This window comes from Moschus berezovskii, chromosome 6 (assembly GCF_049115385.1).
Source record: "Moschus berezovskii isolate FMDL1 chromosome 6, NW_MosBer_1.0, whole genome shotgun sequence".
Lineage (NCBI taxonomy): Eukaryota > Metazoa > Chordata > Mammalia > Artiodactyla > Moschidae > Moschus > Moschus berezovskii.
Genome location: NC_142465.1, coordinates 107,139,285 through 107,156,150, shown reverse-complemented (window position 1 = coordinate 107,156,150; position 16,866 = coordinate 107,139,285). Strand labels below are relative to the sequence as shown.

Genomic DNA, 16,866 nt, shown 5'->3' with positions numbered 1-16,866 from the left:
CGCAGTTTGCAAAGACCTCTCTTCTCACTGTTTCCTTAGATCATTCAGACAGACAGCCGTGCAAGGTAGACAGAACTGATATTCTATTTCATCCCTGAAGAAGCTAAGAAGTTAGATGATGAGCCCGAGTTCCCCCTGCTGGTGAGTGGAAGAGCAGAGACTTGGCCTGTCTGAGTCCAGGGCTGGTGTCAGCCGGAAGCAAGATGTGATCACAAATATCATGCTGCATCAATTCCTAGGCATGTGGTTTTCCCCTGAAATGTTTGTTTTTGTTTTTAATGTGAACAGAACCAGCCTTCTTTATTTAACTTTTCATCACAGACATTTTCAATCATACACTAAAAGAAAATAACATAATAAATTCCCATTACCTATCATTTCAATAATGATAACCTAAGGATCATGGAGAAAGCAAGAGAGTTCCAGAAAAACATCTATTTCTGCTTCATTGACTATGCCAAAGCCTTTGACTGTGTCGATCACAATAAACTGTGGAACATTCTGAAAGAGATGGGAATCCCAGACCACCTGACCTGCCTCTTGAGAAACCTGTATGCAGGTCAGGAAGCAACAGTTAGAACTGGACATGGAACAACAGACTGGTTCCAAATAGGAAAAGGTGTACGTCAAGGTTGTATATTGTCACCTTGCTTATTTAACTTATATGCAGAGTACATCATGAGGAACGCTGGGCTGGAAGAAGCACAAGCTGGAATCAAGATTGCTGGGAGAAATATCAATAACCTCAGATATGCAGATGACACTACCCTTATGGCAGAAAGTGATGAGGAACTCAAAAGCCTCTTGATGAAAGTGAAAGAGGAGAGTGAAAAGGTTGGCTTGAAGCTCAACATTCAGAAAACGAAGATCATGGCATCTGGTCCCATCACTTCATGGGAAATAGATGGAAAAACAGTGGAAACAGTGTCAGACTTTGTTTTTTTGGGCTCCAAAATCACTGCAGATGCTGATTGCAGCCATGAAATTAAAAGACGCTTGCTCCTTGGAAGGAAAGTTATGACCAACCTTGATAGTATATTAAAAAGCAGAGACATTACTTTGCCAACCAAGGTCCGTCTAGTCAAGGCAATGGTTTTTCCCGTGGTCATGTATGGATGTGAGAGTTGGACTGTGAAGAAAGCTGATCGCCGAAGAATCGATGCTTTTGAACTGTGGTGTTGGAGAAGACTCTTGAGAGTCCCTTATACTGCAAGGAGATCCAACCAGTCCATTCTAAAGGAGATCAATCCTGGATGTTCATTGGAGGGACTGATGCTAAAGCTGAAACTGCAATACTTTGGCCACCTCATGCGACGAGTTGACTCACTGGAAAAGACTCTGATGCTGGGAAAGGTTGGGGGCGGGAGGAGAAGGGGACGACGGAGAATGAGATGGCTGGATGGCATCACTGACTCTGTGGACATGAGTTTGAGTGAACTCCGGGAGTTGGTGATGGACAGGGAGGCCTGGCGTGCTGTGATTCATGGGGTCGCGGAGAGTCGGACACGACTGAGCGACTGAACTGAACTGAACTGAAGGCCAATTTTGTTTCATCTACAATCCCCACTCAACCCCACCTCCACCCCTAGAATTTTATTTTATTTTAATTTTATTTTCCAGAACTCCCCTGACCAGAGATTGAACTCATGCCACCTGAGCAGAAGCATGAAGTCTTAACCACTGGGCAAGTCCCACCCCTCAGTGTTTTTTTTTTTTTTAAAGCAGATAGGTTTCCCTAAAAAATGGGACTTTAAACTTAGTGATTACACATGTCACATGCCTGTTTCTCTTTCATCACCTCACCAAGACACTAGATATGGTATGGCACCACTTTATGCCAGTTTGAAGTAGTGCAACAGAAGTATCAACAAAGTCTCATTTTAGAACCTGATTACAAATTATTTTTTTTAAATACCAGGAATTGTGTAATTATTAAAAATTAAATAATTTCAGAGTTGATAGGCTAGTAAGTCTGTCATGTTTTTGTCACCACTGTTGCTTAACAGAAATGCCTACCTATCTTCATGATCACTCCACTTGTATGGCTTGGAATGGAATCATTATTGTGACTATTTTTCAGATTAACACTTGCCATTATTTTAATGTTAAACTGTTTTTAATAGTTCAAACAATGCCATGAAGTGCTGACATTTATGTTTAAAACTCTCTTCTGGGGACTTCCCTAGGGGTCCAGTAGTTAATACTTTGCTTTTCAGGGCAGGAGTGTGAGTTCAATCCCAAATTGAGGAGCTGAGATTCCAGATGCCTTGTGGCCAAAAAACCAAAACAGAAACAATATTGTAACAAATTCAATAAAGACTTAAAAAAGTGGTCCACATCAAAACAAACAAAAAACACGAGCAAAAAAACACAACTCACAGCCATATCAATAGCTCTGGAGTAGAAGTTAATGTGATATATTGCTCTGAAGAAGGCCAGGCCTCACAACATCCAGCATTGTTTAGAGCACTTCTGAATTCCGATGCATCTTGGAATCAATGATACAGAATAGTTTAATTGGCAACTTAAAAATTCCTGTCACCCTGCTTATTTAACTTATATGCAGAGTACATCATGAGAAACGCTGGGCTAGATGAAGCACAAGCTGGAATCAAGATTGCTGGGAGAAATATCAATAACCTCAGATATGCAGATGATACCACCCTTATGGCAGAAAGTAAAGAGGAACTAAAAAGCCTCTTGATGAAAGTGAAAGAGGAGAGTGAAGAAGTTGGCTTCAAGCTTAACATTCAGAAAACTAAGATCATGGCATGTGGTCCCACCACTTCATGGCAAATAGATGGGGAAACAGTGGAAACAGTGTCAGACTTTATTTTTTTGGGCTCCAAAATCACTTCAGATGGTGATTGCAGCCATGAAATTAAAAGACACTTACTCCTTGGAAGGAAAGTTATGACCAACCTAGAAAGCGTATTAAAAAGCAGAGACATCACTTTGTCAACAAAGGTCCGTCTAGTCAAGGCTATGGTTTTTCCCGTGGTCATGTATGGATGTGAGAGTTGGACTGTGAAGAAAGCTGCTGCTGCTGCTAAGTCACTTCAGTCGTGTCCGACTCTGTGTGACCCCATAGACGGAAGCCCACCAGGCTCCCCCTTCCCTGGGATTCTCCAGGCAAGAACACTGGAGTGGGTTGCCATTTCCTTCTCCAATGTGTGAAAGTGAAAAGTGAAAGTGAAGTCGCTCAGTCATGTCCGACCCTTAGCGACCCCATGGACTACAGCCTACCAGGCTCCTCCATCCATGGGATTTTCTAGGCAATAGTACTGGAGTGGCTTGCCATTGCCTTCTCCGGAAGAAAGCTGAGCACTGAAGAATTGATGCTTTTGAATTGTGGTGTTGGAGAAGACTCTTGAGAGTCCCTTGGACTGCAAGGAGATCCAACCAGTCCATCTTAAGGGAAATCAGCCCTGGGTGTTCATTGAAAGGACGGATGTTAAAGCTGAAACTCCAGTCTTTTGGTCACCTGATGCAAAGAGCTGACTCATTTGAAAAGACCCTGATGTTGGGAAAGATTGAAGGCAGGAGGAGAAGGGGATGACAGAGGATGAGATGGTTAGATGGCATCACCGACTCAATGGACATGAGTTTGGGTAAACTCCAGGAGTTGGTGATGGACAGGGAGGCCTGGCGTGCTGTAGTTTATGGGGTCGCAAAGAGTCGGACACGACTGAGTGACTGAACTGATGTCAAATAAGGGGGCACTTCACTTGGAAAAACTGTAGATTCATTGGAATGCAGTCACTAAGACAGGAGTAGAAAGTGACAAGGGACAGGAGGAGAGCTGGTGGGGCGTGGGGGGGGGGTCAGGGAAGGCTCTGATGAGAAGGTCTGCCACCCTTGGTCCCTTATCTGAAGCTCTAAATTCCAAAAGGCTCTGGAATATGAGTGTTTATTTGTTTTCTTCTTCCAAATTTGGCACCAAAACCTAACCTGAACTAATGCAAAGTAATTTTTAAACATAATCTATAATGATAACTTTATTCTAGTCACTGTGAAGATCAATCTGTTTAGCTGCAGAAATATTAATGTTTGTTGATGGAGCATTATCCCAGTCCCTCATGGGGAGGGACAACAAGAGATGTTACCTACGCTTTTTTATTTTTTCCCGGCCATTTTTTGTAGCTTGTGGGATTTTAGTTTCCCAACCAGGGATAGAACCTGGGCCCTCGGCAGTGAAATCACAGAGTCCCAACTACTGGACTGCCTTTATATTTTATTTTTTAAAAAAATGTGTTTTATAATTTTTCTTTCTGTCCTTTGATATAGGAATTTATTTTGACTTATTTATTTTTGGCTCTGCTGGGTCTTGGTTGCTGTGTGGGGATTTTCTCTAGTTGTGGTTCTTGGGCTTCTCATTGCGTTGGCTTCTCTCATTGCAGAGCACAGGCTATAGGTGTGTGGGCTTCAGTAGTTGCAGCTCGAGGACTCTAGAGCGAGGGCTCAGTAGTTGTGATGCGTGGGCTTAGTTGCCTTGTCCCACCGTTGGAATTGTCCTGGACCAGGAATCCTACCCGTGTCCCCTGTTTTGGCAGCTGGATTCTTAACCTCTGGACCATGAGGGAAATCCCTGATGGCTGGATATAATTTAGATATATGGAGACACAGAGGGGTTTTGAGAAGAGGAAAAAGCATCACCTCACGTGGCGACAGAGGATGAGATCATTGGATGGCATCATTGACTCAATGGACATGAGTTTGAACAAACTCTGAGAGATGGTGGAGGACAGGGCAGCCTGGCCTGCTGCAGTCCATGGGGTCGCAATCAGACTTGACTTAGTCGCTGAACAACAATAACACATCAGCTTGGGTTTAAGTGTAAGTCAGTATCTAACCATTATATTTGCCTTAGAGGCAGAGATGACCTGCGTTTCTTTCTTGTTTGTAAATATTGATACACTCTGTGTACTTTTCTTTCTTTAAAAGTTATTTATTTATTATTTATTTGGTGCACCTGGTCTTAGTTGGGCATGCAGGGTTTTTTAGCCATGGCATGCAAACTCTTAGTTGTGGCATGTAGGATATAGTTCCCTTACCAGGGACTGAACCTTGGGCCTCCTGCATTGGTAGCCGGAGTCTTAGCCACTGAACCACCAGGCAAGTCCTTAAGTGGCATTTCTGATAACTCCGCTCTCTTTTGTGTTTCATAGGCAGCTGGAGGGATGGACTTCCTGTGTTTTGCTTTTCCTTATAGTATTAATCCCCTCCTTTTCCCACAAATCACCTGACTTCCCCGAAAACTCTGTAACACACCCTTTGGCTAAAAAAGAGTGTTAGGCAATCAGTGAAATTCCCCAATCCCTCTTTCCGCGCCTGCAGCCTGGGACAGAGGAGTGTCAGGCTGGAAAAAGGATGCAGTTCTTGTTTCAAAAGCAGAGGGAGCTCCAAGATCAAAGCTGAGCTCCACTTTCCCTAAGCCATGGTCTCCCAGCCCCCTCTTTGTTTGGATCAGGGAATTTCAGACATGCACCCTGGGGTGGAGGATCACAGGGACAGAACCAGAGAACCAGATCCAGGGAGGCCGGTGGAGGTTCCTGCAGAGGGAGCGCCCAGCTCTGAGCCGCTCTTCCTGGGAGCGGGCAGGGTCGCCCGGCCTGCCCACTGGCAAGAGGGACGGGACTTGTTCCCATCAGCTTCTGAAGGTAAAATCCTTAAACTTGAAGAGCAGAGCTTTGATGGAGGGAAAAAGGAAGGCAGAAAACTCTGCATAGGGAAGTTTCGGGCAGAGATGGAGGGCTGAGAAGTGCAGAATCCAAAGGAGGGAGATTATAGACCACCTATTTCTTTTAGGTTGACCCATTCACCCCCATGTCACTGCCCCCCCCCCCCCCAAAACAGTGGTCAGGGTTAGGAGCATATTTGGCAACACTTTTCTAGGAACTACGAGGCAATGTCTTATCTTTTTAGTAAAGGTAAAAAAGAAAAGGAAAAAAAGATCTGGCAAATTAAGGCAGGAAATTGAAGAAATAGCTTTCACTTCCTTTTATGTTCATTCAGCTGCCTTTTCCTTCTCCCCCCACGCAACTCCTCCGTCTGAGACCACTTCCCCCGAGGTCACTGCCTTCCTCTAGGGAAACAAATCCATGCCTCCATCAGTGGTCTTTGGGAGCACTGGGAGAAATACATGCACTAATACACAGGCAAGAGAGTTGGTTTGAAGTGAAAAGGGGGCTCCTTGTCAAAAGAGGAAGGAGACCTGTCCTGGTGGATGGTCATGATGGGGACAAACTCCTGAAACCTGAAGTGGAAGCGGGGATACTGTTCTGTGAGAGGAAAAGAGAGGCTGACAGAGCGGGGGCAGGGGGGAGGTTGGGGGTGAAGAAGGAGAACAGAGGAAGGAGGGAACTGGGAGAAAGTCTCGTCATTTTGGAGCAAAACTGGGAGAAGGTCCTGAGAAGCCTTGGTAGAAGGATAAGGTTTAGTTTCCGTCTAGAACAAGAGCCAGTGTGAGAGGATGGGTGTCATGCATTGTTGCTTAATGATACAGCTCTGATGAACCTCTGTGTTATTCTTACCAAGGTGACACTGACCCCTTATCACCAAAGCAGGTGCCTCTGTTTGTTAGACAAATACTGCCAGGCCTGCCACCCCTTTAGCTCCAAAGTCAGAGGTGCAGAGAGCCAGGACCAAGCGATGAGCTGCTCACCAGGGACGAACAAATTGCCAGAGATGTGGTGAGTGCTCACAGATCTAGAGAGATGCACATGGAATGCATTCCCTTCATCCTCTCAAGAAAATAGCGCAGATCCTAAGCCTGGGTTTGGCTTTGCTCTAGGCCTTTCTGCTTCATTCCAGCCCAAGATTCTCTTCCACATACGGGTGCCCTTCACCTCTCCCCTCCCTTCTCCCTGCGCTAGTCCACTCGTACATGGGTCACCCACCTCTCCAATTGCCTTTATTATTATTTTTTTAGGTGCATTGTCTTGTTTTCCCTTGTGGCCTGGGTTTATGCCGAGCCTACTATGTATGGAGAGGTTCTATCTCCCAACTACCCTCAGGCATACCCCAATGAGGTCGAGAAGTCTTGGGACATAGAAGTCCCTGAAGGGTATGGGATCCACCTTTACTTCACCCACCTGGACATGGAGTTGTCCGAGAACTGCTCCTATGACTCAGTGCAGGTACATTGTGATGGGCATGGAAGGACGGGGCTGGGGTGAGCACACACTGAGCTGGGTCACACAGTCCTAAGGTGGGAAGTGGTCTATCTCTCTGCCCTCCATACCAAAATATTACCCTTTCCTAGGTCCTTTTGACTCTTCTCTTAGATAATGTCAGGAGGCCATGAAGAAGGGAAACTCTGTGGACGGAGGACCAGCAAGAATTCCAACTCCCCAGTGGTGAAAGAATTCCACATCCCATACAATAAACTCCAGGTGATCTTCCGGTCAGACTTTTCCAACGAGGAGCGTTTCACCGGGTTTGCTGCCTACTATGTTGCCGAGGGTAAGGCTCACCTCTCTGTGTGCCTCATTGATCCAGCCATGAGACTAGAAGCAGGGCAAATATTGAGCAATGCAGGGAGTGAGGATTCCATTTGTAACTCTTATGAAGTGTTGACTTGGCTTGGATCACTCCATGAATTGCCTTTGTGAAAATCAAACGTGTAATCAAACGTGTATCTTGGTGGTGATGACGGTAATGAAAAAAATAGATTAAAACACCCCAGTAATTTATTGAGAACCACGATGAGCTGGGTATTGTGTTACGAACTTTACTTATATTAATTAAATCTTTACCTAAATTATATAATTTGAAGAGCTTCACAAGTGGCACTAGTGGTAAAGAACCCACGTGCCAATGCAGGAGACACAGAGTCACGGGTTCAATCCCTGGTTCGAGAAGACCCCCTGGAGAAGGGAATGGCAACCCCCTCTAGTATTCTTGCCCGGAGAATGCTGTGTACAGAGGAGCCTGGTGGGCTACAGTTCATAATGTTGCAAAGATTTGGACAGAAGCGACTTAGCACTCACTCAAATTATATTTATTTACTTATGGTTGCACTTGGTTGTCACTGTTGCACACAGGCTTTCTCTCCTTGCTCTCTTGGGTGCTATTCTCTAGTCAGAGTGCATGGGCTTCTCTTTGCTGTGGCTTTGGCTTCTCTTGTTGCAGAGCATGGGCTTCAGCAGCTGTGGCATGTGGATTCAGTAGTTATAGTGCAGGAGCTTAGTTGCCCCGAGGCATGTGGAATCTTCCTGGACTAGTGATCAAACCTGTGTCCCCTGCATTGTCAGGCAAATTCTTAACCACTGGACCTCTAGGGAAGTCCTACCTCAATTCTGAAAATAGGTGTTATTATCTCTACTTAAAGATAGGAAAAGTAAAGATTAAGGAAGTTAAATAACTTGCCAAGGCTCACACAAGGAATGTGTGGTATTCAAACCCATTTAACATATAGCAAACAAACTTTCACATTCTATATGTGTCTACACCTAGCTTCAGGGTATCATGGTGTTAGAACATCTCATGAAGCCAAAGTCTTGTTTAGGTTTGACAGCAGTGCCAGCATCATGTAAGGTAATACATGTACTAGTTGTTCCTCCCTGCAGAAGACATATCATGTTAAGCGTGCAGAGTGCTGTCCCTGGAGCGGAAATGCTCTGTTTATGAAAAAGGTCAAGGGTCTTCGGTGTTGACAGTTCCCACTATAGATGCACAATGGCAGAGCACAATTCTGGAATGATATTTCAGGAGAGTAACATAAAATAACTGGAGGAGGGCATGGTAACCCACTCCAGTATTCTTGCCTGGAGTATCCCATGGACAGAGGAGCCTGGTGGTCTACAGTCCATAGGGTCACAAAGAGTTGGACATGACTGAAATGACTCAGCACTGTTTAGAGTAATAGTATCCTGAAACGTGATTCACTGAATGTCTCTAAGCAACAGACCCTTCCTACTTTTCTTACACTTGCAGTTTTGGGCTTAACTTCATTCTTCCTTCTAGGTCTTTGTCCTTGACCACCGTCTTTCTCTGCTCTTTGTAGATATAAACGAATGCACAGCCTTTGCAGATGCTCCTTGCAGCCACTTCTGTAATAACTTCATTGGTGGTTACTTCTGCTCCTGCCCTCCAGAATACTTCCTCCATGAAGATAAGAAGAACTGTGGAGGTGAGCTTGGCATCAAGAGAGGTGAATGTTCCCTGGGATTTGGGTTGGCTGGAGGCTTCACTATGGTGTCTGTCTACCCTTTTCGATTTTGATTAGCCCTGGCCTTGACTTGGCATCAATTTTTAGTTACTCATAAACAGAAGGGGAGCCACAAGAGTGGAGGAAGATAAGCCTACAGGGTCAAGTTAATTAATTGGAGAAGAGAGATAGGTGTTAACTTGGGCCTCTTCATAACCATGAAAAGCTCCACATAAGTGATGAGATGGAAACCCAATACCTATTAGGTATCTCTGCTGTTATGCATTGGTGTGTAATTATGGCACATGGACTTCAGTTCATGAGAAGGATCATAGAAAAGAGCTGGGACTCCTTGGCTTGACCCTATATTTGATTCTCCTTTTCTCTTTTTCTTCCTTAGTCAATTGCAGTGGGAATGTATTCACCACAATGACTGGGGAGGTTGTAAGTCCTAATTACCCCAGTCCATACCCAGAGAGCTCAAGGTGTGACTATCAGATCCAGTTGGAGGAGGGGTTCCGAGTGGTGGTGACCATGAGGAGAGAAGACTTTGATGTGGAACCAGCTGACTCCGAGGGCCACTGTCCTGACAGTTTACTTGTGCGTGATGGATGATCAGTTTTCTTCCAACTCATTCAGAGAGAGTTCTCCCTGAAGACACATTATCTAGCTTTCTGTCCCTTCTTTTTTTCTTTCCCTCCTTCTTATTTTATTTTACTTTTATCCCTTCCGTGTTACCTGTTTCGTTTAGTTCTTTCTCTCTTCTGATTTCCCCATTTTGATTCTCTTCAGTTTGTGACAGAAGACCAGCATTTTGGTCCTTACTGTGGGAATGGCTTTCCTGGGCCACTAAAAATTGAAACCCAGAGCAGTGCTCTGAATATCATCTTCCAAACTGATGGATCAGAACAGAGAAAGGGATGGAAATTTCGTTACCATGGAGATCGTGAGTAACCTAGAAGTTGCCTTTTGGTTGGTGGGACCAGAGTCCTTGCCCAAGGTAAAATCAAAACAGTAGATTGTTGTATGTATGGGTATCCTGAGAACACAGCAACTCCTCAGCACCATGTAAACCTGTCAGTGGTTGTGAGAAACCCTCAACTTGTAGGAATCCTTCAACTGGATTTTCAAATGCAGATGGCCTGGAGGTGGTTAGTTAGTAATGCCATTATTCTATTTTATTTCATTTCATTTCACTGTCAGACTTGCGAGATCTTAGTTCCTTCACTAGGGATCAAACCTGTGCCCTCATCAGTGAGAGCGCTGAGTCCTAAGCACAGGATCGCCGGGGAATTCCCTGCCATATTATTTTAACCACCTCTGTGTTGGAATGCTGGGTTTCAGGGCTGAGAATGAGTCAACAACTGTAGAAAATATGTTGGTGTTTAGTTGGTAAGCTGTGTCTGACTCTTTTGTGACCCCACGGATTGCAGCCTGCCAGGCTTCTCTGTCCATGGGATTTCCCAGGCAAGAATACTGGAGTGGGTTGAAATTTCCTTCTCCAGGGGATCTTCCCTACCCAGGGATCAAACACGCATATTCTGCATTGGCAGGTGGATTCTTTACCACTGAACCACCAGGGAAACCCAACAAATGTGAGAATGATTATATGTAATAATGATTCTCCAACGATTTGGTAAATTTCTTTTCCTATCCTTTTCAAGCAATCTCTTGTCCTAAAGAAGTCATTGCCAATTCCTTCTGGGAGCCTGAGAGAGCGAAATATGTGTTCAGAGATGTGGTGAAGATAACCTGTGTGGATGGGTTTGAAGTTGTGCAGGTAAAGCACTGTCAGGGGTCCCTCTCTAGTCCCTAGGTCAGGATGAGCATACTGGAATCATCTGATCAGTTATAGAATGTTCTCGTTTGAGTGAAGTCTAGCACCTTCTCCGTCAAGGGAACCTCTCAGGATCTCTAGTTGTCTTCTCAGCCATGAAGATCCTTGGACATTTTCACATTCTCCTTTTGGCTTCAGTCTTCCTGGGGAAGGGAACTGGTATGCTGGGACAAAGTTATCTTTTAGCTCCAACTCCTGGAGGCTTTGGGTCATTCTGCTAAGATATCCCCAGGCTTCTTGTAGTAAAGACTTCTCATTGATCCAAGGCCAGAGATCAATTCCATTTTTGGGTTTTGATTCACTGTATCTCTCTTTATAAACTAATATTGAGGTTTATTATTTTCCAGGGAAGTGTTGGTTCCCCATCTTTCTACTCTACTTGTCAAAGCAATGGAAAGTGGAGTAATTCCAAGTTGCGGTGTCAACGTATGCATCTCTTTAAAACAGGACTACTTTTGTCAAAAAGTGGGCGGTGGCCCAATTCTTGGAAATTCCCACCCATTCCCCAAAATGGTTGGAATAATTCTACTTATTAGCCTATGAAATTACTCAATCTTAGAAAACTTACAACCTTGGTGCCTCTCACCTTCTGAGATGGCCCACAGTTTGTCTATGGACTGTGTATCTTCCTGAATAAACCTTCTCTCCCTTAAGAATAAAGAGGGGAATGGTTTCCCCCCTCCCAAAGGAAATGGAAAGATTAAAGCACTGAGATACAAATGCATGGTTTCTTCTTAGGCTTGTGAGATAGTGGATTGGGTTTCGAAGGGAAGTCAGTCATAGAATCCTAGTCCTGATCTGACCCCAGGCCAGCCAGACCAGCGGGTTTCTTACAAAGGGTCTATGAGATTAGTAGAGTTAATAGCATTCTATGGGTCCATTTCTACAGAGGCCTCACCAATCACTGGGAACCAGGTTCCTTCTTGCCGCTTTCAAGGGGCCATCTGAAGTGGCAGGGCTCAGTGGGCTGGGGAGATGAGCATGGCCACAGAAAGGCTGATGTGGGGGATTCACCCCAGATGTGCGGGATTCACCCCAGATGTGCTTATGGATGGGGGAGTCAGGGAAGGAGTAAGGAACACAGCTGGGGAGATGGACTTGCCCAGGGACCCTTCCTGGGAAGAAGTGTCTATCCTGATCATCTCTCTCCTCCCTTCCCCCTGCAGCCGTGGACTGTGGCGCTCCTGAACCCATTCAGCACGGTAGAGCCGAAGATCCAGAGAGTACTCTGTTTGGTTCCGTCACTCGCTACTCTTGTGAGGGGCCGTATTACAGCATGGAATATGAAGGGAGCGGTAAGGTTTCTTTGACTGAAGAAGAGAGAAAGAAAGAATGAGAGTGTTGGAGGGTGAATAGTACAATCTTTCTGGGTTGAAGAGAGTTTGGGGAGAATGAGGGAGATGGGCTGGGCTTTGTTTATCCTCTTTGTTTAGTCTAAAGATACAGTTTTCACACAGGATGGGGTTGGGGGCATGGGTTGTACAGGATCAGCTGTAGAGTATCATAGAGGTCACCTAACTCAGCTTCAGGAACTCCCCCTAAAATATCCGTTTTCATGTGGTCATCCAGCTTTTGACCAACTATGTAATGTAGAACCCATAGGAGTAATGCTTCCAGCTTCAAGTCTCTGTTCTATGATGACTTTTTTTCCCCCACACCATGTGGCATGCAGGATCTTAGTTTCCAATCAGGGTTCAAACCAGTGACCCCTGCATTGGGAGCACAGAGTCTTAGCCGCTGGACCACCAGGGAAGTCCCACAACTGATTTTCTTGATGGAAAGGCGTTGGTGGTGCTGGATGAAGGGCTGGATGGCTTATGATATGTCCCAGTTCATTGCTTTCAGTTTAATTTCCCACTTGAAGCACTTTCCCAGCCTCCACCTTAATCGTCTTCCTTCTGCTTTGAAGAATGTTCCTTCTCATCCCTGGGCAAGGGGGTTGTTTGGGGCCAAAGGGATTGTTTGGAGGATGTTCTCAAGATTATTTTATGGTAGGTTTGATCCCATTGCCTCCTAAAACCCCAGAGGTGCTGAGGCTCTGAATGGAAGGCAGAAGATAAATGAGAAGATGTGGTGGTGAGTGTGTTCCTTCTCTCCGTGCTGTTTCAGAGGTGTATCGCTGCAGTGGCAATGGGAGCTGGGTGAATGAGGTGCTGGGCACAGAGCTGCCGAAATGCACTGCAGGTAATCAGGGCTCAGACTTGGGTAGATAGCATGTCCTCAGGTGCGTGTGCATAGAGCTCACCTTCTAAAAGGAGTTGGGAAGGGACTTGATGGTCTGGGCCAGCCAGAGCCTAGCTCAGTGAGGTGGAGACAAATCTGGGTATGTATCTGCCAGGGCCTTGGGGAATTCATCAACTGCACTGTCAGGGTGACTGACCTTAAAGAGAAAAGTCAGCCAGTGACAGTTGGTGTCAGAGTTTGGGGTGGTTAGATTTGATAATGTTGGTGCGGGAAGAGGATCTAAGATTGCTAAAAACAGGGTCTGAAAATTGAGAGTGAGCAATCAACACTTAGAAACAAGATTAGTTGAATATCCTAGTTATTATTTTAAAAGCCTATCTGGCAACAAGATACAGAAGAATGAAAGAAATAAGGGGTTGTATAGAGATTAGATGGTTTCTCCTGGTGGCTTAGATGGTAAAGAATCTACCTGCAGTTTGGGTTCAATCCCTGGGTTGGGAAGATCCCCTTGAGTAGGAAAATGCAACCCACTTCAGTATTCTTTCCTGAAGAATTCCATGGACCGAGGAGCCTGGTGAACTAGTCCATGGGGTCAGAAAGAGTTGGACATGACTGAGCAACTAACACTCAGACCATCGTTATAGAGATTAGAGTTGAGTGGAAGAAGACTCCCAGACAAAGCCAGGAATATAATAATGATGCTCAATAATGATGCTCGTAGTAACAACATTGTAATTGAGAGCTAGGGACTCAGCTAACTAATTGAATTTATTATCTCATTCAATCAAGTCTTTGCAATAACCCTCTGGGCGAGGTGTTATTGGTCCTGCTTGACAGTTGAGTGAATTCATTGCGAGTTCACCATTCAGGAAGGGATGGGATAGGCTTTGAACCCACATCTGTCTGTTATGCTCAACTCAGAGTCCATTTGGGCTGACTAGTGTGGGATTTAGGTAAGGCAACTTGATCTGAAATACAATTCAGTTTTAGTTGCATTGGGTAATGGCAAAGCAACCTTACCTGGGTCATTGGAGGATGAGATGAAAGATGGGAAAAGAGAACCCTCCCTTTGCCCTACATCCAGTTACTAGGAGGGACTTGGCTGCAGTTAGGACTTAAGTGAAGAAGGTGATAAGTGTTGGACCTGGGCATCAGAGGCAGATAGAAGGCTTGCCTTCCCACTACATGTGTGAGAATAGAGTCTCCCAGCTTGGGCTCCTAGTTGGGTCCCTGACCTGGTGTGTTGAGCTGGGGTGACATGTGCCTCCTGTAGGACTGTGAGTTAAGCTGTCCATAGTGTGAGGCTCGTTTAGGTTCAGTACTTTATACACGGGTGCTGTTTAACCCATCTCCCCCACAAGCCCTCTCTTGCCACTGGTGATGTGGGATATTTGATCCTTAGGTGAGTTCAGATAAGTCAGGCACTGAGTTGGTTGACCAAATACAGTAAGTCCCCTACATATGAATGAATTCTGTTCCAAGAGCATGTTTGTAAGTCCAACAACATGAGCTTAGGTACCCAACTAACACAACTGTACTGTACTATAACACCTTATAGTATAATAATGGCTTATAATACTTTTCACACAAAGGGTTCATAATACTTTCACACAAATAATACATACAAGATACAAAACAATACAAAAAATAAAGAAAACATTTTCTTAAAAAAATCTTTATTTACTTATTTGGCTTTGCTGTGTCTTAGTTGCAGCATGTGGGATCCAGTTCTCCAGTCAGGGATGGAACCCAGCCTCCTTAGTTTGAGTGCACAGAGCCTTAGCCCCTGGGCCACCTGAGAAATTCCAAGAAAACACTTCTAATCTTACAGTAGGGGACCTTGAAAAATACAGTAGTGTCATTCAACAGCTGGAGCTTCTTAGCAGTATCAGCCACATCACTGCTGTTTTTACACTGGCTTCCAGACATCCTGGGCTTGAAGTAGAGATACTATACTAATGAACTTTACACCACTGTACAGTAAGTTCACAAAAGCACAGCCGCTTGTAGAGGATGCACGCACAGGACAATGTGCCCCAGACACCTGAACTTACTTGTATGATTGCATGTTCACATTTTTGAAAGTTTACAACTTGAAGGTTGGTGTAGGGGAGTTCCTGTATAAGGTTGGCTGTGTTGTGCTGAGAACAATGAAGCCCAGCAGGTGTTTGAGTAGCTGGAGGATTGCTGGGGGCCAGCAACTACCCACCTTGTTCTTTTTCCTTTCTAGTCTGTGGCACCCCCAGCGAGCCTTTTATATCAACACAAAGAATATATGGAGGCTCCACTGCAAAGATTGAAAATTTCCCCTGGCAAGTCTTCTTCTCAAACCCATGGGCTGGTGGGGCTCTCATTGATGAATACTGGGTGCTGACAGCTGCCCATGTCGTGGAGGGAAACGATATCCCAGAGATGTACGTCGGGTCCTCCTCAGTGGTCACCTCACAATTGTCAAATGCTCAGATGCTCACTGCCGAGAGAGTGTTTATCCATCCAGGATGGGAGGTCCTGGATTCTTCGATAGTACGGAAGAATTTTGACAATGACATTGCGCTGGTGCGGCTGAGAGACCCAGTGAAAATGGGACCCAAGGTCTCCCCTATCTGCCTACCAGGCACCTCCTCAGAATATGATCCCCAGGAGAACGTCCTGGGGCTGATCTCAGGCTGGGGTCGAACAAAGGCCAGAAGTCATGTTATTCGGCTCAGAGGGGCAAAGCTACCAGTTGCTCCCTTATCCAAATGCCGGGAGGTGAAGGGGGTCAATCCTGGAATAGATATCAGTTCTTTTGTTTTCACTGAGAACATGATCTGTGCCGGTAATGACAAGGGTGTTGATAGCTGTGAGGGGGACAGCGGTGGGGCCTTTGCTGTACAGGACCCTAAGGAAAACAACCCCAAATTCTATGTTGCTGGTTTGGTGTCCTGGGGCCCCCAGTGTGGGACCTACGGGATCTACACTCGAGTCAAGAACTACGTGGACTGGATAAGGAAGACGATGCAGGAATATAGTGCCCCCAGTGTAGACTAACCATACAGGTCCCACCAGCCTCTCTGAGGGCTGTGACCCCTCTGGACTTTCTGTTCCTCACAATAATCCCATTATTTCACCACGACTGAGAGGGGACATGGGAGTAAGGTTGAGCTACTGATAGAACTTGGTTGTCGGGATACCTGGTTGGAGGTAGGGTTCTGCTCCTGTGATTGTGTTGGTCTTTCAGTATCGTCGGACTATGTGGGGTCCTCTCCCCTGAGTCCATCCTGTGGACTTCAGTGTGCAAGGGAACCCCTTTCTTTCTCTATGCATGGGGGTCCTCTTTCTGGATGACCCACTCCTGTTCCAGTTCTGACTCTGAAATTTGCTGTGGGGCATTCTCTTGATTTTTTTTGTTTCCCCTTTACCTGTTTGAAGTTGACTGTATCATTTCTGCTATCTACTTGTAATAAAGCATGTGTATAACCCAGTGCTGGCTGACTTGTCTCCTTCCACATCAAGACCTCAGCACCATAGAAAGGGAGTTTAACGGACTGTTGTGCCCTGGAATCTCAGGGCCCTCACAGCTCATTTAAATATCATGAAAACAGGGAATCAGCTTCTGTCCTCTCTTCCAATGGAGAGTAACTGAGCATTGTGGATTAGCATAACGTCAATGTGAGGTGCCGTGTTCTGCTTTCAAAACTCATGAAACGTACCT

At 45.3% G+C, this 16,866-nt stretch overlaps 1 protein-coding gene across 3 annotated transcripts; it reads left to right on the top strand.

The window, feature by feature from the left end:
• The first annotated feature begins 5,475 nt into the window (after positions 1-5,475).
• Positions 5,476-16,635, top strand: C1S (complement C1s). 3 transcript variants are annotated; one of them, XM_055395975.2, is made up of 12 exons: positions 5,476-5,660; positions 6,567-6,692; positions 6,932-7,139; positions 7,287-7,464; positions 9,008-9,133; positions 9,552-9,751; positions 9,944-10,097; positions 10,816-10,931; positions 11,336-11,414; positions 12,155-12,283; positions 13,098-13,172; positions 15,403-16,635. In XM_055395975.2, exons 2-12 carry the CDS (start codon positions 6,652-6,654, stop codon positions 16,200-16,202), a joined length of 2,106 nt encoding a protein of 701 aa, XP_055251950.2. In that variant the 5' UTR covers positions 5,476-5,660; positions 6,567-6,651; the 3' UTR covers positions 16,203-16,635. The 3 variants fall into 3 exon arrangements, with proteins under 3 accessions (XP_055251950.2, XP_055251948.2, XP_055251949.2); XM_055395973.2 differs by having other exon boundaries at positions 6,564-6,692; XM_055395974.2 differs by having other exon boundaries at positions 6,538-6,692.
• The last annotated feature ends 231 nt before the right edge of the window (positions 16,636-16,866 follow it).

What these genes read in the sequence shown, in the direction of transcription:
- C1S (XM_055395975.2), top strand. Translation starts at nt 6,652, where the DNA reads ATGAGCTGCTCACCAGGGACGAACAAATTGCCAGAGATGTG. An exon ending in TGCCTACTATGTTGCCGAGG is followed by an intron (nt 7,465 to 9,007) that starts GTAAGGCTCACC and finishes TGCTCTTTGTAG; the next exon opens with ATATAAACGAATGCACAGCC. An exon ending in TTCCAAGTTGCGGTGTCAAC is followed by an intron (nt 11,415 to 12,154) that starts GTATGCATCTCT and finishes TTCCCCCTGCAG; the next exon opens with CCGTGGACTGTGGCGCTCCT.